This window comes from Acyrthosiphon pisum, chromosome A1, assembly GCF_005508785.2.
Source record: "Acyrthosiphon pisum isolate AL4f chromosome A1, pea_aphid_22Mar2018_4r6ur, whole genome shotgun sequence".
NCBI lineage: Eukaryota > Metazoa > Arthropoda > Insecta > Hemiptera > Aphididae > Acyrthosiphon > Acyrthosiphon pisum.
Genome location: NC_042494.1, coordinates 131,961,056 through 131,984,444, shown reverse-complemented (window position 1 = coordinate 131,984,444; position 23,389 = coordinate 131,961,056). Strand labels below are relative to the sequence as shown.

Genomic DNA, 23,389 nt, shown 5'->3' with positions numbered 1-23,389 from the left:
TATTTATTTATTGGTTTGGACTTGCATTTTTCCATTTGAAATATATATTATTCATTCAACAATATTTATTGTTACATTTTTTTTTACCTTATCTCTATTCTATAATAAAAAGAATAAAATGTACTAATCTAGTGGTTGAATTCAAAATGTAGGATATATAATTTTCAGAAATTAGCAATAACAATAACTATGATATGTAATTATATTATATTATTTGTATAGCCAAAAAATAGTAATATGTTTTTAAATGAAATTATAAAAAAATAATTTCTTTCGGAGGAAGATCGGCCAGCTAGTAAATTATAAATAAATTTTATTAAATTTTAGTTTTTACCATTTACTTCTACTTTCTAGAATTAATATTTATTTTAAATAATTATTATATGGGTCGGGCAAGAAATAATTCTATTAAACTATAATTTTATATTTATTTTGAGAAAATATCTTTTGTTGCCAACTGAAAATTCCTTAAAATTTACTAGGTACTACTGCAATTTTATTGTACTATAGGTATACTATTAATTTCTATCATAATACATACATTTTAAAAAGAAAGAATTCTAAACTTTTTTTTTAAAAAAAGGCATTTATTTATTACCTATTTACAATGTATACATTACATGCTATATGTAAATTTGATGAGAGAATTTTATAATACAGGCTGTGAATTAAATTTAAATTTGGTACCTACTTGATTTTGTTCAGTAAAAAAATATAATATTATAATGCAGAACACAGACTATTTGGGGTTTGTATATTGTATACATCACATTAATTTATTCATTCATATAAGCTAGGTTAGGTATACTGGTGTAGGTATATTTTCGAAGTCATTAACAGTAACATATATAGGCATATAGCCATATTTAGGATATAGGTAGTCTGCGTATATAGATATTTAAATATATAATTATTAAAATAAATTGGTTTTATCATTTTTTAATCATGAGTCGAGTTAATAAAAAATGTAATAGTTAAATAATATGCTTTAAAACAACTATATTAATATATTAATAGATATGAAATTAATTCAATTTTTGCAAAAATTCAACAATTTAAATTTTATATCACAGTAAAAAACAAAACTCTGAATGTTTGTGGCTCAGCTTGATGTTTTAAATCTCGGACTTGGACTATAATGCATTGACGCATAAATGCATAATGTACTAAAAGCAAAACAAAACCGCAAGACAACAATATTTTAATTATAATACCTATTGTAGGTCTGTACGTAACGAAGTAGGTATGTCGTATAATATTTCATTACATATCGTTTTAATAAGTTATGTATGTTGCAGAACCACCTATATGGACGCATACAGTCATACAGATAAATTCATGTCTATATACCTACGTATGTATAATGTATAAAGTATAATATGTATAATAATATAGTCATATAGGTATAATATATTATATTAAATTTGTATGCAGAGTGTGCTGGCAAGTGGCGACTGGCGAGCGTTACTGCAAGTATGCAACTGATTACTATTTACTGAAGTAGGTACCTAATACCTATATGTACCTACCGGACGAGGTACTATAAAACACTACCTACGTATGTTATAAAAAAACAATTTTTTTCCACACAGCACAATTTAGATAGGTATTTGATATATAATAATAATATATTATGTGGTTGAGTTATTATTTATAATCTTGTTCACTAGGTAGTATTGTAGTAGGTACTTTTTAAGTAGTAATACTTCATAACAAAATTGTTTTTCCCTTCTTAGATTAATTTACTGTTCGAATAATATATACTCGAAAGCTTGATTCAATATTTTAATCTACATAATATTATGTATATTATAATATAAAAATATGTTATAGAAGATATAATATGATAATAGAACATTCAACATTTTCAGTCGCCAAATACCTAACTGAAAATATGTACTATGTAGCATGTACACGCACCGTAATATATTAATATTATGCATAAATATTAGGTACATTTCCATTTTCCACATAATATGTATTTATTTTTGAAATTCATCATTAGATAAACGTGTAGGTATATATAGAAGAGGTACGTATATTATGTTGCGTACCTACTTGTGTGTGTACACCTACAAAACTTACAAGACTAGCGTTATCTTAGTGGTTTAAAAAAGAAAATTGTAATTTGCGGCCGTCTACGCTGCAGTCTACAACTTTACGCGCGCTTTTGCTCATGCACATTGCACGCTGCAGGCTGCAGCTGCTGCCATAGCGTATTTGGTATAGGTTTATGTTGCATCTACGAATTAATTCGTGGTTGCTTCTTATGTTATTATATTATGCACAAAGGAATAATATGATATTATATTATTATGTCTTTTTTATAAGTGTGTGCGTACAATCATGTCACGTAATGGCGCATCAGATGTCCAATGTGCTTAGTCGGTATAGACTAGAGAGCCTTTATAATACTATCTAGGCTCTCTAGTATAGACTATTATTCAAGGGTGAAGCTTATAATATTATATAGATATTATACATTTTAAAGTTATGGTACTAAGCCCGTGCCCCGTGCGGCCGTGCACAACAACCGTTTAGCAATATCGGTACACGGACAAAATAGGTGATTGGTCTCTGGTAAACAATTTTCCTCGTGACATATTTTATTGAAGATTATTTTATAAAAAAAAAATGGAAATACTAAGATATTTGAATTCAGTGTCATTAACAAACACGGTGTATCAACAGCGCAGTTGAGACATATTTTTAAATAGTATAAGATTTGATCGGTTATAACTTATAAATTATAACCTATAGGCTATTTTTTTTATAACTTTTTTTTAGCTAACTGTTTGGAAACAAACCACGGACTACGTTGTTCATAAGATCATATTCTTATAAATATACCCAATCGAATTATGACTGGGATCGATTGTTGTCCTAAATTCACATCGAACGAGTTATACGAAAAATACAAAAAAAATATAAGTATTATTATGAAAAAAATTTATGACAATCTATCTAATATTGTAATTTATAATTTATATTGTATCTCGACGTGACGTGCAGGATGTGTGCACAGCATTTTCGTGCAATGCTGCGTTCGGTTTGGTATATTTTTCATTTGGTGTAGTATCATATATGATATATTGTAAATATATAAAATTATTTCGAACGCGGCGGCGAAACGAGGTAACGCATTTAGTGTGCGCGCGGCGGCGGCGTGCATTTCGCCCGAAAGGGTATATGTACACAATATAATAATAATAATATATAATATTGTAATGTATTATACAATATACGTACACGTAACGTGTAACGTGTGTCGTCGCGTGAGTGTATGTGTAATGCCCTCGCACATATATATTATATTATAAATGTACGATGTGTGTGCGCACCGTACGTTGTAATACGTTATACGGCGGCGGCAACGACAGCGGATGGTTGCGAGGGGGGTGGGTGGCGGTTGGAAGAGTGGCATTATAAACGGTGGAAAAAAGGACAATATGACTATGGAGAGAAAAAAAATATATACGTGCGTGCGCGCGAGTGTGTGTGCGCGCACCCGTCGTGTGTGATATACACGCACGGTATATACGTATACGTATGCTTGAACGCACACGCACACACACACGCGCGGGCGCGCGATATAGCGTTCTGCGTTATATACCATACAGTATACACTTATATATACGTATAATATTATGTTTTATGCTGTGCGAGCCTGCTGCTACACGGCGGCCCGCGTGCGTGCGCGTGAGACGCGCGCGTGTGTGTGTGTTGGCTCATGAATTATTCGCGCGCGGCCCAACGGATTTCGAAATAACGCCGTCGGATTGGCCGGGTCCCGCGGTCTATATAAAATCGACCAATGGTGGCCGGGCGACGGGTCGAGTGCCGCGCGGACCCCCTGTTCACCGCGCTGCGTACATACAACAGTACTGCCGACCGACCGATATACACACGTTCATCTGCCAGGTATTTATATATGCGCTTTTTTTTTTTTCCTAATTTTTCTCACTTTTCTACCTCTACGACGATACGTACGTACGTTCTGCAACAGCACAACGCATTACTGTCTTCCTGTCGCTTCGATTTGGCGACAACAACAACATATCGCCGTCGTTTCGTTGTCGTCGCCGTTGTTGTCGCGCGTCGTCCGTTTTTTCGCTGTCGCGATACCGCTGTTTTCGCTCGTTTCCGACACTGCGATAACACTATTGTTATACCGCCTACTCTACCACTGCTGCTGCTTCTGCTGCGTTTTCTGGTATTTGTGTGTGTCCACACCACGAACACGGAATCGAAAGACGTACGATTTACTGGTACGTACCACGCACATACCCCGTTCGTCTGGGTAGAAAAAATGCACTTAAATTTTCGTTTTTTGCAACTTTTCACCGCGATGGCTGCACGTCCGGCAGCGGCCCGAGGTTGCTTTTCGCTGTACCGACGGCGGCGCATAGAACAAACGCAAAAATCAACGATTTCGCCGTAGATATAGATAGGTATTCATGCCGAACGACAACGGCGACGCCTCGTCGGCCCGCTCGCGTATGATTAGTAATAATAATAATAATAATAATAATAATAATAATCTATAATAATATGGTACGGTAAATATGTGCGCGTCTATAGGGAGTTTAACCAGGGTGATTTTCGTACGTATTCCAAGTGACTATTTACTGGCACTCTCGGTATAGGTACGGCTTATCTATCAGCCGTCGGCGCCGCCGCCGTTTTCGCGTTACGTTCGCCACCCGCCCGCCCGCCTGCTGTGTTTACACTTTACAGTTTTCTGTGACAATCGTGACATCTTTCCTGGCGAGAAAAACGCACCGGCTGAAACGAACACGAAATTTCGCCATCACATCGTTTTGTACGCGCGCCACGCACAACGGCGCTAGGCAGTAAAAACTTTGTTTTTGTCTCACGCAAGCGCGCACATAAAAATGGCGGCAAACCGATTGCAAAGCGAATCCGTCAGGCCGGCCGTGGCGATTTTTCCGCCGACCCGCGTCTGATTTCTCGATTTTTCGCCGCCGCCGCGCTATCAGAAAAATAATTTGCTCGTCGAGACGACGACTTGCGGCTGCTATGGGCGGCGGTGGCTGCAGTAGCATCGTGCAGTGGCGGCCCCCCGCAAAAGTGATAGCAGACGCGTAGGCCCGCGGGTGGTCACCGCGCGCACCAACAACAAAAACAACAGCCGTACCGCTGTACGCGTTATCTATAGTATTATTAATGGTTTACCATTATAATATATTAATATCGTTTAACGTTGCTCGTTTGCCGCCGCCCTATTGATGACGCTTTCGGCGGACGGAATTATATTATTATTATTATTACATATTATATTATTGTAATATTATTACCACCGAGATTTATGGGGGTGGCCGCCGCGTAGGTAGGTAGACCGAGAATTATTATTACTATTATTATTATTATCCGGCGCCGTTGTCATGGAGTAATTTTGAATCCAAAAACGCGCGTTAAACCTGTCCGCCGCCGCCCCCAGTTCGTCCTGGTGGAGGGGAGAGAACGCGCATGGAAGAAGGTGTTACCGACAGCGATGATAATTGACACTACGAAAAACGGTCGTTGGGATATTTTATCATCGTTTCGTCGTCTTCGTAGTCGATTATTAATTATTAAATTTTTACTGTTATTAAAATCGTTTCTGCAAACGACGCGAATCGTTTTTCTAACTTGCACTATTCTATTGGCCACAGTCTAACTTCTTTTGTCCGTTTTGTTCGTTTCTAGCTCCAGAATACCTTAATATTGACGGTGATAATCTCCAGAATCGACCGGGCGCAGACCAGACTTGATCTCAGAGTGTTCTCAGTGGAGTTGAAATCAAAATATACCATAACAATAACATGTAAGTATATTATATTTAATTTCAATCGTTTATTATGTTATGTTATTTTAACGCGTTTGCGGTAAAAACGCTGGTCGACGACGACGATTTAAGCAGCCATGGTCGCTATAATTACACCTACTGTTGTTATTATTATCATCATCAATTAGGAGGTGCCCACATATTATACTATTATTATCGACGTATTAATGTTATTATCGCTACGCGGTGGTGTTACGTAACGTGTTAACTCTGGCAAGTCGGCAAAATTGTACTATATTATTTTACAACTACTAATTTTTTATTTGCATTGCGCTCATATTTTACTGCAACTGCTGTGTACAAGTGTTTTGTAAAAGATTAATACGAGAGTATTGTGCGTGTGCATGTTCAAGGAACACACGACGTCATTAGACTTAAAAATGATTGCCATCTTTGTCGTCGGCTCTTCGTTTTTATCGTTAGCACATTACCATGTACGGGTTTTGTCGCGTTATGGCGCGGTGATGTTGGCAGGTATTATTATTATTTTGTGTGTGTAGAAAACTACATCCGACGTTAATTGTTCCCCAACAGTGTTGGTCTTGGTCAGCGATCGATCGGCCGGTTAAATGTCAATAATAATATTTTTTATCGTTCCTCGCGTACCTACAACGGGTGCCGGTTTAATGCAATAATAATAATAATTGTTGTGTACGATAACGTAGGTACACAATTCTGTGTGGTTTCCACAACAAGTTTTATGTAATCGTCGAGCGTTATATACCGCACGTAGGGACGTACCATATATACCGGAGGCGACTTGTGTTCACATAACGACCGAAAAACGGTTGGTAGATTGATAGGGGAACGTTAGGTGCGTTTCGGTCAGACAGATGGCGTTAGTATACCGAGCACGAAACATTACGAAACCATTGATACTACTTACCACCGAAACGTTGGCGTCGACTAATGGGGACGCCGCTACACACCATAAGCAAATAATACGAACCATTTCCGTGGGTTTAACAGTTTTTAAATTCTTGTACACAAATCGTGTGTTCATATAATATTCTTCTCTCTCGTTTTCATCGACGACGATCATTTTTCAAAGTTCTAACTCGTTTCGGTAAAATTCGATAGGTACGTAATAGTAATAATATTATGATACAAATATATATACCATAATATATCTATATATATATTACATTTTAATAACACTGTCTCATTAGTGGTTACTCTTTGAGAAACAATATTATTGTCGTTTACGAATGTGTGTTACACTTTGTTTTTCGTCCACTAAGCCGAAATATTTTAATTTATAATTTTTTTCAATTCCCGGAAGAAGACAAATTTGTAAGTATATATTTTACCATTGTGTTACAAACATTTTGTTAGGTATATATTATTATTATGATTTAATTGGCTACTTAGATTTAACTAATTTAATTTCTTATATAATTTGTTTATTCTTGTTGTTGGTTTTGTGTATGGACCGCTGCGATATACCGAGAGGAATTAAAATAGAATCTCGATTTATAACATTTTAGGGTAGTTCGGTTTCAACGGAATTACTCGATATAGCGTAAACATATAACATATTTTGTCGGTTTCAGAACAATTTAGTATCTATTTTAAATAGTTTGTGTTTTCCTTTTAATTGCCGTTTGTCGACTTGTCTTGTTACATTTTAATTATGAAAATATTAATAGTTGTTGTGGAACTGTATATTATGTTGTATTTAACAAAAACTATTTTAGATTTATTAAACAAATTTTTGATTCCTCCAATTTTAACCTATTGTAAATAATATTATTGTAACATTATATTTTGGAATCTAAAATTTAGGTGAATATTTATGCGAAACTGATTTTTATTGTTACAATAAACAATATTTATAAAAATGTAAACTTAATGTCTGTATATATCAAAATTGTGTGTACAATAATCAAATAGTATTAATTAATAACTGACTGCAAACATAATCATGTAAGCTAATGTGTAAGTCTATAGTAAGACAACAATGTTATTTACTACCAGTATTTTATTAATATTTTTAAGTTATAAATAATAAGCTTAGGGTATGTAAATAGTTGACAGTGTTTTTATAGTTTTGTCATGATTTTTGGTATTTGACTCGTTATTTGGAATACATAATTAATATTGAAATGATATTAACGTATTCATTAAGGGAAATATCACATTTTTAATTTACCAAAACCACCAAACCGAGTATGATAAAATTATGATGATAGGTACTTAATAAGTTATCAAGATAATTAAATAAATATTTTTTGGCAACAATGAATTTTGTCAAAATGTCATTACTACTACCTAGTACTACCTATTTCGAAAAAATAATTTTTCTAGGTATTTCATTTGAACACCAATTTATCTTACATAAATAGACTTTGGTTTATCATAATAATTTTCATATCTGTTGTCTTACTGTATAAATGATTGATTAAAAAGTAGAGAACTGATTATAATTTCTGCTAGGTATATTATTTTTATTATTACGCATTACTTCCATAAGTATTTTTATACATATACATTTTGAAGAAAAAAACTACAATTGTGTACCTGTCTCCTTGATATATGTATAATTGTAGATTTAACTATATAGTTTACATTATCGATAAATATCGAACTCTTTTTTTACAAAAAAAAAATAGAAAATTAATTGTAATTTCTATACATAATTATCTTATAAATATATATGTCCGTACATTAAAATTCAATAATCTACTTGGTATATTTTTTAAATGTATGTAGTGTATTTTACTTCAATGACATAATTATTTATTACCCATCTATTCGATAACCTTATTAGTTATTACAGTATTTATCGAACTAATGGTATTATTATATTTGAAATAACATAATATAAAACTATAAAATTGAAATAACACAACACATATTATTATGTGATGCGCCTACTGATTTTATATATTAAATCAAACTTCATTACCTTCTATTTTTACGATTTGTCTTAAGTATTAAAAATTCAATACTACTATATATAATTATTAAGATTTAAAATAAACAAATAAAATATTTCAGCGGTAGGCAGGTGATATATATACGTATATAGGATGGAAATGAAAATATTATTGATCATATTATTGTTATTATGTAGTCATTATTAATTCTTGATAATTATCTCGTCGATTACAAAGCATGTCGTAATGTCAATAGTTCGTTTCGGACGGTGAGGAGGACGACAAATTTTCCAGGATTTCGTGCAGCCGTGTGCACGAAATCATTGATTTAAATGGTGTTGTGTATTTATAATCAATGATAAAAGGGCGCGCACAGCCCAGGCAGTAATAAAACTCTTTGCATCCCCGGTGGCAGCACATGCTGTGCTCGCCCGGGCTGTGCTGTGCTTGTGTTTACGCTGTTTATACCGCAGGGTGACCAAAATCGCAGATTCGGTTCAATCATTCGTTTCTCAGGGCCGACGGTTATCTAAAATAGTGTCTTCGTCGTCGGAATTTGTTCTCTGTCCAAAGTATGATTTTCATTTTTGTCATTGTCGTCTGTTGATAACGAAGGAGCTTGTATTCGAACGGGCGGCTACAACCCTCCCCGTAATAATGTACATGTTATGTGACGCACAGTAATATTTTATCATCGTGTAGCACGATTTGTTGTGTGTTGTGGCGACGACGTTCCGTTGCTCGGGATCGGATAACGATTTATTATTATTGTTTTTAATAATTTGAAATTATGTACAATTTGGTTTAAACGCCGACGGTGGTTTTTAAAGGTCTTAATATTAAGGTCGGCGACGTTGTTTGTGCGGAGGTCTTATTTGCTAATTATTTTGTTCTAAGGGGATTACCCCCTTCCGGATTATCAACACCGTGTTGTTCTCTTTCTCAAGTTTCGAAAAACCCGTGTTTTCGTCGAGTAAATGGCGGCGGTGACGGAGCGCGCGCGCATATACACCAACACACACCACATTATATCCCTATGCGTTATAATACGATATTATTATTATTATTATTGACCGAAAGGACGCCGTCGCGCAGCCATTGCCGTTTAAACGCGTTCTCTCCGCTGGCGGGCGCCCGCGACAGTCGTCAATTCGACGCCGAACCGCGTGTTTCCCAGTTGGCGCGCCAAACGTCGTACGGCACAAAATATCCAAAGAGAATAACCACTAACCACAATGCCGGGCGGCCGCGGTTCCGTAATCGTGTATCGATTGTTGTATTCGAAAACGATTAATCGGCGGGACAGGACGGTACGGGAAGAATAAAAAAAATAATTTCCTAACCAAAAATCCCGCCATTTTCAACCGTCGTGACGTACGTTTTGTAACAAAACAATGATATCACGGTTGCACGTATTTTCGTATATATAATAAATATAATATATTATTATTATTAATCCCAAGTAATTCCATGAGTCCGTGCAAGTGGTGGCGGCAGTGTTTACGGTAATGTTGGTGGTGGTGTTTTTTCGTTACTCGGCGATACGATAATTTTTCGTTTATAACGTCTTTTATTGAGAAAACCGTGCCCCTCGCCACTATCAACTACGACCGCGTTTCCTCCGAGAGAATATTCCGTGCGAGTGCGTGTGCCGCTGGAGGGAAAAAAAGGGAAAGGACGCCGCCACCACCGCCGTGCGTCGTTGGCGTGTATGCCGCCGTCCACGCGCGCCTTACGTCGGCGGTGGTGAACTGCGGAAACCTTGAACGACCGGTGGCCTTGGCGCGCGCGAGCGCGGTTTTTATTTCGTTTCTCTCGCCGCGTCCCTCTCCTCTCGCTCGCTCGCGCGCGCGCGACCAACGTTTGCCTGCCAACCAGCCAGCCCGGTCGCCCGCCCGCCCTTCAATGTACGCGCGCATATAAATGTTCTTTGTTCGGCCGTTCACGATTTCTAGAGATGAGGTTGGCAATGCCGGTTACCGGTAGCTACATCACGGTCGGAGGGGCCGGCCGCGCCATTGGGTTTTTATGAAACGGGCGGTGGGGGTAACATCCGTTGTCGCCGTCGTCGTCGTCGTTCGGCTAGTGGCGGGCAACACGCAGGTCTGCCTCGTTATTTTTTCTCCTTCTCTCCGCCTTTTCCACCGCAGTTTTAACCGTCGGCCGCGCGTTTACAGTGAGATATTATATACTACACACACGCGTCCGTCGTTCCCTTTGTTTTTTTTTTCCGCACATACTCGCGTGGTGCACACACATATATACATTTGATTTCGCCCCGCTACGCACTCGGCGGCACACCACATACGTACGTACGCGAACCGACCGAGTATATACATACATACACACGCACACGCCGACCACGTAACGTGTGCGCCGCGTTCGTATAATATAATATTTTAATATATACACATAATTTGACTACCGACACCCGCCGCGTATCAAACACACCGCGACCAACAGTGCCCAGTGTACGCGCGTGTGTGCGTCACGTCTGGTGTCCGATCGTGTGCCGTGTGTATTATCCGTGTGAAAAATCCCGCACCATTCGCAGTCCGGCGGCATGTCCGAGAACCGCGCGGGCAACAATGTCGGCTGGGGCAACCGAGACGACCACGCGGCCGCCGCTGCCAACCTGTGGTGGGGCAACAGCCAGGAACAGCAGCAGCAGCAACAACAGCACATGCAGCAGCAGCAGCAGCAACAGCAACAGCAGCAGCAGCAGCACTTGCTGAACCAGCATCACCAGCAGCAACTGGCTGCCGTGGCAGCGGCCGCGCAGCAGCAACAGCAGCAGGCGGCCGCCGCGGTGTCCGCGGCTCAGCAGTTCTATAAGATGGCGTCGTCGTTCAGCCACCAGCAGCACCAGCAGCTGCAGCAGCAGCAACAGCAACAGCAGCTGAACAACACCGGCGGCGTGTCGACTAGCAACAGCAACAGCAACGTGTCGACGACGGTCACGAGCAGCTCCAGGAACCCGATGGCCAACTACGCGGACAGCTACGGTATCGCCGCCGCCGCCGCGGCTCAATGGTGGTCGTACCCGGGAGCCATGGACAACAACATTCAAAACGTGCACAACGTTCCGTCTCCTAACTCGATCATGGTAATTGGTGGTGTTGTTGTTGTGTCGTGGGTTAGCGTTTGCGTATGCGTTTATCCCCATGTACGTACGTACGTGGGTACGTACGCCGTACGCGTGTGTCTGATAACGCGACGACGCGCGCGCGCGCCACACGATTATTTATCATTATTTGTGTACACAGTAAAATGTATTCATCGTGCTGTGCTGTCCATGTATGTTATGCGCGTTTATCTGTAGAGAGCTGATAAATAGAAATATTATTTGCGCGTGTATACGTATTTTCGAGTGCGGCCGCGCTTCCGGTCATATTTTTCGTTTTGCCGAGTAGTTTGTAGAAGTCGATAATCTCTGCAGCAGCACCGTCGTCGTTATCGACGATCATGGCTTTTTGTTTTCGGTCAGACCGATGTAGTCTTCACGTAAAGCGTTAATCAATCTCGGCCCGTTGGAATTTTATTCAAATGTCAACAACAACAATTGTTGTGTGTACATCCCGCTAATTATCACTGACCGCGTGACGTTTACTCGTGGGAGTCAGCGTTTAACCTTATCTCTCGTATGTTGTGCGTTGTTGTGCGTTGTTGTGTATTTTTGTGATTTCATTCACAATATGTTTGTTAGTCGTCCACGCGTTGTTTTTCTGCTACCTAGCCGATAGGACAATGACGAACATGTTCGTGGACTGCGGTTTCGGAACTGTTTTTTGATTGTTGATCTCCACTTTTTCTTCGAATGTGTGCCCACCCGTTCAAAAATGCGTGAGCAACGATGTATTTTCGCATCCATCGTCTCAAGTCCCGAGATTTACCTAAATCCGATCGGGTCGGTATTTTTACTGCTTACGGATTTTTTCTCGTTCCACACAATCTATCGCGAAAAGCGTTGTAACGTTATACGCATTTTTCGTTGCAATTCCGACTGATAAATTTGTCATTGAGTAGATAAATAGAAAGTTATGTGGCCTTAGAACAACGCGCGAGTTACCCACATTATATTATTATTATTATTATGTTATAACATTGTTCTTGTTAAACTGTGATAGTGGTCAACGTATTATAATTTTACACTATTGCCCGCCGATTAAAAATTGTAATCGTAATATTGTTCATTATTGTAGGTAGGTACAGGTTGTCAGCCTAATTTCAGGGAATTACCTCGAGGAAACTAAGGAATTCTGATTGCATCCAAGTGGTGGTTAATAGCCACGAGCTGCCCTATATTCTTCTTATTGTGGTAGTTTTGTTCTCAAAAATAGTCTATTTTTATAAATAGTGGACAATAATATTATGTAATTTTAGGCGCTGTTTTAAATTTTAATGCACAATAATTATGAAATAAATGAACGATTCAGTTCCTATACCTGTGTATTCGGTGTATTCACCTATTCCATACGTCATATAGTGTGTTTCAGATAGCTAATTAAATTAACTAATCGAAATCATTTATTTCAGTTAAATACTATTGTTATTATATATTTTGAGTACCAATGATATCAAAACAGATGTTAATTGTTCACAAAGACAGACCAATGCCAAGGTTTTTTAGGGTTCTATAGCCTTCATGGATTATTATTTCTGGTCCAGCAGTTCCAAGAAAATAATTTATTATTCACTACTAGTAGTTTGCTTTCGCGTTGTAATTTGTAAATATTATTCAGTATATCTAAATTATTTGCTGTATTTTTTCCACCAAAATAAAATTGCATTATTAAATAATAGCAATAAAAAATAGGACAAATCTATTTTTGCTAAAACTTTTGTAAATAGGTGCAATCGATTGTATATGTTTTTAAATGTATATTATTACCTTCTGCTCGTGATTTTGGCATCTTACAATAATTAGTAAAAATATTTTAAGAACTTCAAAATAATTTACTACTAGGGAAAGGATTAAACAAGAACCTGTTTCTTTTGTTAGAGTAGCTACAGGTTTTACTGTTATTTTTTTTTTATTTTAATAATTGTTATTTTACTGCCAGTAAAACCAGTTTTTTCGGTTTAATCGAATTCGGCCTAAAAGTTGGTGCTTTTTATGTTTTAACCAATTAATTGATTGTGTCAAAAGTTATACCTTATTATCTATTACGAACAAGATAAGGTGATATAATTGATTATATTTTTGCTTATTAACGATAAATAATTTTCATACACAACATTCATTATACAGTAGTCTTTTATAATTTAATGATTAGCTATTCTCGGATTATCATAAAATTGTGGAAACCATTGATAAAAGTATTATACCATTGATCAAACTATTTGCGTGCTGTCTGTGCGGCTGTAATGTTTAAAATGATTTTTATTTTTATATTTATTGGTCCAGGTCATTAGCCTTCACTTTCAATAACTGTCGATTTACAATAAACTGTTTCACTTTGCTATTTAGAACAATGCGAAATCACGTAACACGTTAAAACACTGCTAATGAATGAAAATAAGAACCTTTGTAGTGTTTTACATTATATTAAATTATGTAACACTTGCACTTCTTAATTTGTCTAAATTACTATGAGCGTTTAATGTAGAATTTATATTTTTGAATTATTCATATCTTGGTATTTTCCATACACCACTTAATTAATGTATTTTACATCGTATGAGTATAATATTATCATTTCATTTGATATTCCCAAAACTATGGAATAAAAATAGATTCCGATAACTAACAGTGTATTTCATAATAATCCTATTTATACAATACGATTTAATAATAATATAGTAATCATCCAAATTATTTAAGATTTTAAAAATATTTAATAACAAATGCTTGTATCAGTTGTATCTTTAAATGTAACTTGTTGTTTATCAATAACATCTAAATATTGTTCATAATTCACTAATATTGTTTTCATCTATACAACAATATTAAGTAACATTAACATATTCAAACTTTCGCTTGAATTCAATATTTGAAGACCAATAATACTAAATAACACTAGTAATCTTCTTGTACAATTTCATAATTTGTCCTTCAATAATATAATATTTATATCACTAAAAATTTCAGATAAAATTTTTTTCTTTGGATAACTGTTTATAACTATTTTATTATTTCAAGTGTATTTATACAATTATGAATATTTTGAAATTGATATTTTAATTTTGTTTATATGGCATTAACATAATGGTATTTTGTATAGATATCTGTGTATAGAAGAACTCAACTCTTAAGTGATATATCTGTTTTTTTATTTCGACCTGGACCTTTCTATAGCTTGAACACAATGATGCGATTTAATAGCTACAAAAATTTTGTTCAATATCAATGGTTATCTTGTTATCCGGCAATAAGTAATAACTATTAATTAAAAAAAGTTAATTCATAAAAGTGGTCAACACATTTTTTTCGGAACCTTGCCAATATGACTTGAAAAAAATCCATAAATAAATATAATGATTGATACAATTTACTAATTAGTCTCTAGTTGATAATGATTTATCACGGGCTGAACCACTATCTGAATGTAATACATAGATTATTTTTACCAATAAATTTTAAGATTTTGGGGAACAGCCACTTGTATATGCTCTAATGATGCAACAATGCTAATTATATTGTAATAATTATTGCAATAATTTTGTATTTCCTAACAACCTTTGAACATTCGCATATTTTACGTTCATTATTGGATGCAAACAACAAGTAGATTTAATTGTGGTTTTTTGATAGTAACAGTGTACAGCATTGTGTAGTAAATTGTAAAATCAATTTTATTTTACTTAAAAATTGTAAAACGGTTATTTCTTTTTATAGTTTTTGTAGTTGTTTTATATACTGGTATTTACGAATATGACAAAACGTGTATTAAAGGCAGATGTTTATATTGTAGCTAACACAAACCCCACTAGTTTTCAGGTGTTCAGTAAATGCGTTTTGTGTAATAACTAATAACCACATGTATTGTAAGAACGTATTGCGAAGAGCAGTTAACCCGAAGATGAGTTAAATTTTTACCACGGGTAAATGAAAACAAATAACTGTTTAAAATAACCGAGCGGCGACCATCGTGTGCGTTTCTAAGAGTGTGCGGTTCGCCGTTGCACGTTGGATATATTTAAATTATTTAAAACGTTGGGTATATTGTGCTGTGTGATGAGTAGGAAGGACATTGACCAATGTTTTTGTGTACATCTTGTGCGTCATAAATAATATAATATTGACGTAACGTTTATTGTTTTTCAGAACCGAGGGAAAATGCCTAGAGGAAAAGGGACCGATGCGAAACCCAGAGGTCGTATGACCGCGTACGCGTTCTTCGTACAAACGTGCCGCGAAGAGCACAAAAAGAAACACCCCGATGAGAATGTCATTTTCGCGGAGTTCTCGAAGAAATGCGCCGAAAGGTGGAAGGTCAGTGTCACAAAACCTATTTAATATTTACGTTTATATTTTAACACACCCGACACACCAAGACGGCTAATTGGCCGCGCGCGCATAATTATAAAAAACTCGTGCTCTAGTCGTCATCGCGCACTGCCGTTGTCCCCGACGACGACGGCGACTAATAATAATAATATTACACGTTTCTGATGACCGACAAAAAATATAAAAAAAATCCGTAATTTTTCCTTTCTCCCAGACCCAAATCGAGCCTCTCTCGTGAACAACTATAAACCACCGACTATGTCATGATGAAAAAAAATCCAGTAAATTTTCTCTTTCCGACCGAATCTGCTTGCCAAATTTTTCCGTCGCGATGATTATCGAGACGACGACGTGTGCTCGAAGGCTGTATTTCATTTTTTCGTTTTCCATTCCAAATTAAAAAGTCAAATATGACACGTGAATATAACGTCCGTACGAGCTCGTCGTTGTGTAGGACTCGTGGCGGCAGCTGGAATTCATTAAAATTTGAACCGTAAAAAAAAAAAACCAAAACTGTTTCTTTTTGGAGGAAATTACTCGGTCCGTCGTCGTCGTTATAACACCCATAACAACATTTTATATATAGGTAGACACAAAAAGCGATTGCGCGCACCACCTGCTCTCTACTACTGCTGTACATAATTCTTTTATTGTAACGATTTCGTAATTTCCAAGACTGCTGTTCACTGCTATAAAATAATATTAATATTATATACCTTCCAACTATATAATGTTTTGTTTTGCGTCGGCGTGTATGTGTCGTTTTTATTCGATTATTATTATTAGCAATGCCTCCCGAATATTATTGCACCCGTTTCCTGCGCGCGATATAATATATTTTATTAATATTGAAAATTAAATGTTTTAATTTTTCTGTCGAAACAAAATGGTTGGTGTGCCGTGTGTTGCGCGCGCGCGCGTTTGTTGCGCCAGCACCATGTCTTTATGTGACCGTGTGCGGTTGCTGTTGTTGCCGGCCGGCTGGGGTTCCGTAGGACTGGTTTTCCGTTAAGGGGGTGAGAGGATGGGTCAGCAGCAGCAGCCATCCAGCACATACCAGGGAACCAGTTTTTGTACGATAGATCGTCGTTACCCCGCGCGCTCGATCCGTCCCGTCCTTGTCGTGCGCTCACAAACAACGAACGAGCACACACACGATTAACCGGCACCCACTGCTGCCAACAATAATATAGATGGAAAAAAATATAATATTTGAACCGTCTCGCGTTATTGTTGCAGCCGCCGCCACCGAATGTTTTTCGTATAATTTAAAACAAAATAATAATATATTAGAATATTTAATATAATATTATTTTCTTGTCCGTATAAATATTATTTCACAACCATTCTCGCAATCGTACAAAGCGTCGGCGCGTGCGCACGTTACGTGTGTATTTTTTGTGTTAAATTGTACACAGACGCCCGCGTTTATTTATTATTAATGTACAAGCTGGTACTTTATTTTATTCGTCCATTTCGGTTAAAACACGCGACCTCGGGATACACACCGGACACATTAAATGCCATACGGTGGTTAAAAGGGAGAAAGGAATGGGAATGGCGGTGGTGGCGAATTCGTTTTATTTAGAATAATATGTTGTGTAAGTGATGTAACGCGGAAGACGAATTTTCAATCGTAATGTTTGTCATCATATTAATAATACTAATAATATTATTATTGTATTTTCGTCGAGTTCGCTATGAATATTATTGTGCGAGTTATTATTTATTATTAAAAACGGTAAAAAAATAAATTAAACTGCAGGAATCGTAGTAGCCGGGTTATTTGCCTGCTGGTGTCGTCTAACAGGGGGTGTAGAGGGAGGGAAACTGCTATGCGTGTGTGTGTGTGTGTGTGTGTAGGAATGAGCTCGGGGGTTCTACCATCGATTTTTTGTGTGTAAAATGCTGGGGTTGTTTTCTGGAGGGTGCGGGGATAACATGGCGGCGGAGTTTAAAACTGAGAGCGCTGGCGCAATTATTAAAATTAACCCCCCCACCCCTAAACATCACCCTGTGTGTTCGCCGCACCCTCACGGCGCGGGTAATAGCCAGCCTGCACACACGCGCGCACGCGGTTCTCGCACATTAAGCTCTTTTCAAAGATACATCGGCCATGGCGGGGTGATGGTGTGGTGATACACAGGGGGTTGGGAGTTATATAATATCGACGAATCTCTATTATAATGCGCTGTGAATTCTGCTGCTGTGGCCATGTTCCCCTTTCTCTCTCCACGTATAATATTATCTAGTTCTGTATTTGTGGTTTAAGAGTCCTCCTTAGGTCGTGTTCCTGTATACATTTGTGTTAATTTAAATGTGGTCGTCCCTTGTTAGTAAGTTCTGCCACCACTGTCTACTGGAGAATAATATATTATCGAGTTTTAAATTAGCAGTGTCCCGTGGGTTATATATTATATTTAAATGTGCCACAAAAATATCAATTGGCTTGCTCTATCCGATGTGATAGTAGCGGGGGGAATGTCCGGGAGGCCAGATATTTTAATTTGATAATCTATTTATTAATTTTAAATCAATTATTCATTAATTATAATGTAAACAGTAATTAAATAATGAGCTATTATTGTACTATTATGTTATTTTCGTTGATTATTAATGCAATTTTCATTTACCTATTAAAAACATTAAAATTTAATCTCAACACAGCACATTAATTTAAATACAAACAATAACATTAAGAGGATGTCAGTGCACTCTTTGTTTTCTATCCCATGCACAACAAAAATTCAGAATAGTTTTTTTTATGTTTTTGAATAATCTTAAAAGAAAATCAACCATTAGAAAAACAATAAAGAATAATTTATTTTAGTTTTTGTGTAGACATATCGTTTTGCCTAAATATTGTCTCAAAATCAATTTAAAGAACATTTAAATTTAGGTACAATTTTTTTTTTTATTTTGAAAGTTAAATTCAAATAATAATAAAATATTATACAACCAATATGCTATATCCTCAAATGTATTATTCTCTATAATTTTTGTAATGGGTGATTTTACTTTAAGCTCGAAAATCATAAAAAAAAAAACTGTTTATGGTGGAAGTGGTTTTATCTATATTGGCGCGGGTCTGAGAGAAAACAAATATTACACTGACATCCTCTTAGAAATAAATAAATAGTATAAGTACATTGTATATTATTATTTATTACTATATCATTTCTTTTTTTTTTTTTTTAGACAATGAATGAGAAAGAAAAGAAAAGATTCCATGAAATGGCTGATAAGGACAAGTTAAGATATGATACTGAAATGCAAAGCTATATTCCACCAAAGGGTGAAAAAGTGCGTGGTAAGAAGAGGAAGCAAATCAAGGATCCTAATGCACCAAAACGCTCCTTGTTAGTATTCTTTTTATTATTTTGAAGTAATTAATAAATATATGCAAATAATACATTTTTATCTTATTAAAGGTCTGCTTTCTTCTGGTTCTGTAATGATGAACGTGGAAAAGTTAAGGCTGTGAACCCAGAATATGGCGTAGGTGATGTAGCCAAAGAATTGGGAAAAAAATGGTCTGATGCTGATATTACAGTGAAACAGAAGTACGAAGCAATGGCAGAAAAAGATAAAGCCAGATATGAAAGGGTATGTTCTATTTAAATTGAATGTGTTGATTATTTAAATACAATTTTAGGGTTTCTGTATTAATTTTTGTAATTGCTCAACAGGAAATGACCGAGTACAAAAACAAGGGCAAGCCTACCTTGTTACAACAACAACAACAACATCAAATGTTGGTACAACAACAGCAACAAATACTTGCACAACAACAACAGCAACAGCAACAGCAACAAATGATGGCAGTAAAAGATGAAAGTGACGAAGATGATGATGATGAAGACGATGACGAGTGATCTCTTTCAGATTCACATCAGAATCTTTTTTTTTTCTTTTCGTACCTCGAAAATATTAATTTTAAAATTTGTAAATACAAATAAGTTAATTTTTAAGTTATAGATTAAAAAGTAATTTTGTACAGAAAAACTGTAGAAAATTGGTTTTGTCTCAACAAAAAAAAATAATAATAAATATTGGATTCAAATTTTTAATTTTTATATTAGAGATTCCTATATTTTTACTAAAACTTTACAAAATTTACCGTAAAAATATTTCTTTACAGACTGATATATTATGATGAATTTTAAAATTACATTTTAATTTTCCAGGAGTATAATATTAAATTATGCCATTGGATTTTTTTATTTAATTAAGGTTTTAACTGAAAATTACCTCCTGTAAAATATAAATGTAATTTTATTTTTTGTACATACAATTTTTTTGTTTATTTTTATTTTTTTTTTTAATTTGTAATTTTAATATTAGAGAGAAAACCGCATGCGGAAATAAATTGCGAGATCTTTACCATTTCATTATTTTCATATAGGAGATTCATATGTTGTCTAAATCGATTTTTATTTTACAGTTAAGTTTGATTTTTTTGTTATGACGAAAACCACTTTTTGTATTTGTAATCAGATAAAAAAAAATGGATATAGTCCATAACATACAAACTTGATACTGTTTATAAGGATATTTATATGTACGCTATGAAAGATGCACTTTCGTGCTGTGTGACAAATATTCTCGCAAAAAAAAAATAATAAAAAATTTAAACAATATATTCGGCTTTTATTTTTAATTATTTTAAGTTGATAATATTCTGATAAACTACAAATAATTCACGGTTGAAGGATTTCGACAATTCATTGGTTTAAACTCATTTGTTTTAGATATATCATAATATTTAATATAGGTTTTAAGCAATTCTATTCCAATTTCAGCAATTCATTTTAAATTGATTGATAAAATATAATGTTCATTGTATATTTTCATTTAATTTGAATGGTAAATGACATTTAACTTCAATTTGGTTAAATCAAAAGAAAGATAATGAAATCTATTTTTTAGATTTAGCTTATTGACCATGTTTTTATTGTCTTCAATATTAAATATGCTCATTTTATGTTATAATTTGTATAGATAAATTTATTGATGTATTTTTTGACTGAGACAAATGCTACATTTTTAATAAAAATAGAAATAATTTGAACAATTTGAAAATATGAAACATCATTTAATATAATTTATAATTATTATTTTTTTAATCATTTTATGCAACATGCAGCAGTTGCTAACTTGTGTTTTAAATTTATTATAATTATTATTTTTTTATTCAATATTCCCAACATACAGCAGTTGCTAACTTGTATTTAAAATTATAATTTTAATAGAATATAATATTATTATTACGAAAACGAAAACTATTATTTTTTATTTGTATAAACCGACCCTCAAGGTTCAAATTTTATTGTTATAAAATGCTTGTTGATTATTCGGTAATTAAGAATCAATTGAAAATTAATATTATGTTTAGCAGTTGCGTAAAACCCCATCACACTATTTCAAAATCATTCTTTTTCGTTGAATAATAAACATTGTTGTACCTTAAAACTACCAACATGGTTGTGTTTGAGTTTTTGAGAGTGCTATCACCAGTTGGTAGTATTGCTGCCTAGTGAATAATACTTGGTTGTAAATATTATGAATGAGATGTGTATTACATGAAAATATAAATGTATTTTCTACAGTGGTGTTTTGAATGTTGCTAGGAATGATGTCATCGTTGTAAAATTCTATTGCTCCGTAGTCTGAGCTTCTCTGTGTAGTAGCGTGTATTAATAAAATACCAGAAAGTATTTTTTCATACAAACCAACACGTTGGTGAAACTCATCACTGAAGACACTGGTTTCGCACCTAACCAGCTGTCCTTACTGTCTACAATATGGTTGGTCGACATTTTGGAACATCTTTAGCCGTGTGTTCAATGGTGTTAGCGCCATCGTCTACGGAGCTTTAACGCAATGAGAAGACTCTTCTTCTTCGGTTAGTTGTCAGTGTCAAGTGAATCATACAGTGGTGTCAAAGTTATCGTTGAATATAAAATTAAGATTAATCTGCAGCCGATTCTGGGCGCCGGCGTGGCATAATAATAATGTTAACTCCTTCCCTATAATTGCCGTGAATAATAATTTATTGTAATTAAACGGTGATCCTGTTACGAAGAAAATCTGTTTCGTTTGCATACATATTATTATACACGTAAATTATAATAATAATTATTTTTATCATCGTTAAACGTATAGTTGGTCGGCCGACCGGTGCCCATAAAAAGCAATTATTTTGCCGCGGATTACCGCCCAACATCTATATTATAATAATAATTGTAATATGTATATAATATACCGCGAATCCCTCTTTTTCCGCCGTCCGGTATAGCTGGTTAACATTATCTAGATTCTAAAATATCTAAACAACTGTGTATCTGGTTAGCAATTATTAATAGCGGTATATTATTACGCAGGTGCCACTCAGACTCGCTCTGCATTTAATTTATCGAGATAAATTACAGATTTGCCGGGTGCTGTTCACATCGATTCTGCCACCTATCATAAGCATTTACCTGTGGCCATTTGTCATTTACTACTCAACTTTATTTTATTAATACGTTAAAAATACTTTTACAATTATGAACAAATATTTATTTGGGTAATATAATATGCTAATAATCGAATAATATTATAATATAGTAAGTTAGTTTCAATACATATTGCAGGCAAGTTGGAAACTAATTATTATTATTATTTTATTTAATACGGGCTTAGTCCAAGCCTCAAAGTACAGTATCATCCGAGTAAATTATACATGTTGTATTGCTGTATCTCAGTTAGAAATACTTCAAAATCAAATTATTAGAATACTCAATAAAGAACGAATGTACTTACAACAAATTTATATAAAGAACTATACGTGCTGCCCAGTGGTGGTTTTTTGAATTTTTTCTGGGGGGGGGGGGGGTCCTTTAACATTATCTCATAATGTATAAAGACAAAAAAGTTTAAACCATGAATAATTACTAAATAAAATTTAATTCTTACATAAAAAAAAACAGCATTTTAGTTACAACTATTACAACACAAAATCAATTTTTCGTTTTTTTTTTACTAATTCGTCCAAAACTTCGATTGCCTTTAATTACTTCTCCAATGGTGTTCCTCAAATAAGTTTTTATTCTCTTAAGATTTGAAAAAGTACGTTCATTAGATGATGTTGAAACTGGTAATGTGGCTAGTATTTGAAGAAGTTTGTATATATTAGGATAAATTTCATTATTACAAAACGATAAAGCTTGA

The 23,389-nt window shown here is 35.1% G+C and overlaps 1 protein-coding gene across 1 annotated transcript; it reads left to right on the top strand.

The window, feature by feature from the left end:
• Positions 1 to 10,197: 10,197 nt before the first annotated feature.
• Positions 10,198 to 21,449, top strand: LOC100167132 (high mobility group protein DSP1). The gene is made up of 5 exons (XM_001944119.5): positions 10,198 to 11,833; positions 15,995 to 16,162; positions 19,376 to 19,536; positions 19,609 to 19,783; positions 19,867 to 21,449. The coding sequence occupies exons 1-5, from the start codon at positions 11,291 to 11,293 to the stop codon at positions 20,050 to 20,052; spliced, it is 1,233 nt and encodes a 410-aa protein (XP_001944154.1). The 5' UTR covers positions 10,198 to 11,290; the 3' UTR covers positions 20,053 to 21,449.
• Positions 21,450 to 23,389: the final 1,940 nt, after the last annotated feature.

Bases quoted from the DNA above. Each gene is read 5' to 3' on its own strand.
- LOC100167132 (XM_001944119.5), top strand. From the start codon at position 11,291: ATGTCCGAGAACCGCGCGGGCAACAATGTCGGCTGGGGCAACCGAGAC. The intron at 11,834-15,994 runs GTAATTGGTGGT...ATTGTTTTTCAG, and splicing joins CGTCTCCTAACTCGATCATG to AACCGAGGGAAAATGCCTAG. The intron at 19,537-19,608 runs GTTAGTATTCTT...ATCTTATTAAAG, and splicing joins AATGCACCAAAACGCTCCTT to GTCTGCTTTCTTCTGGTTCT.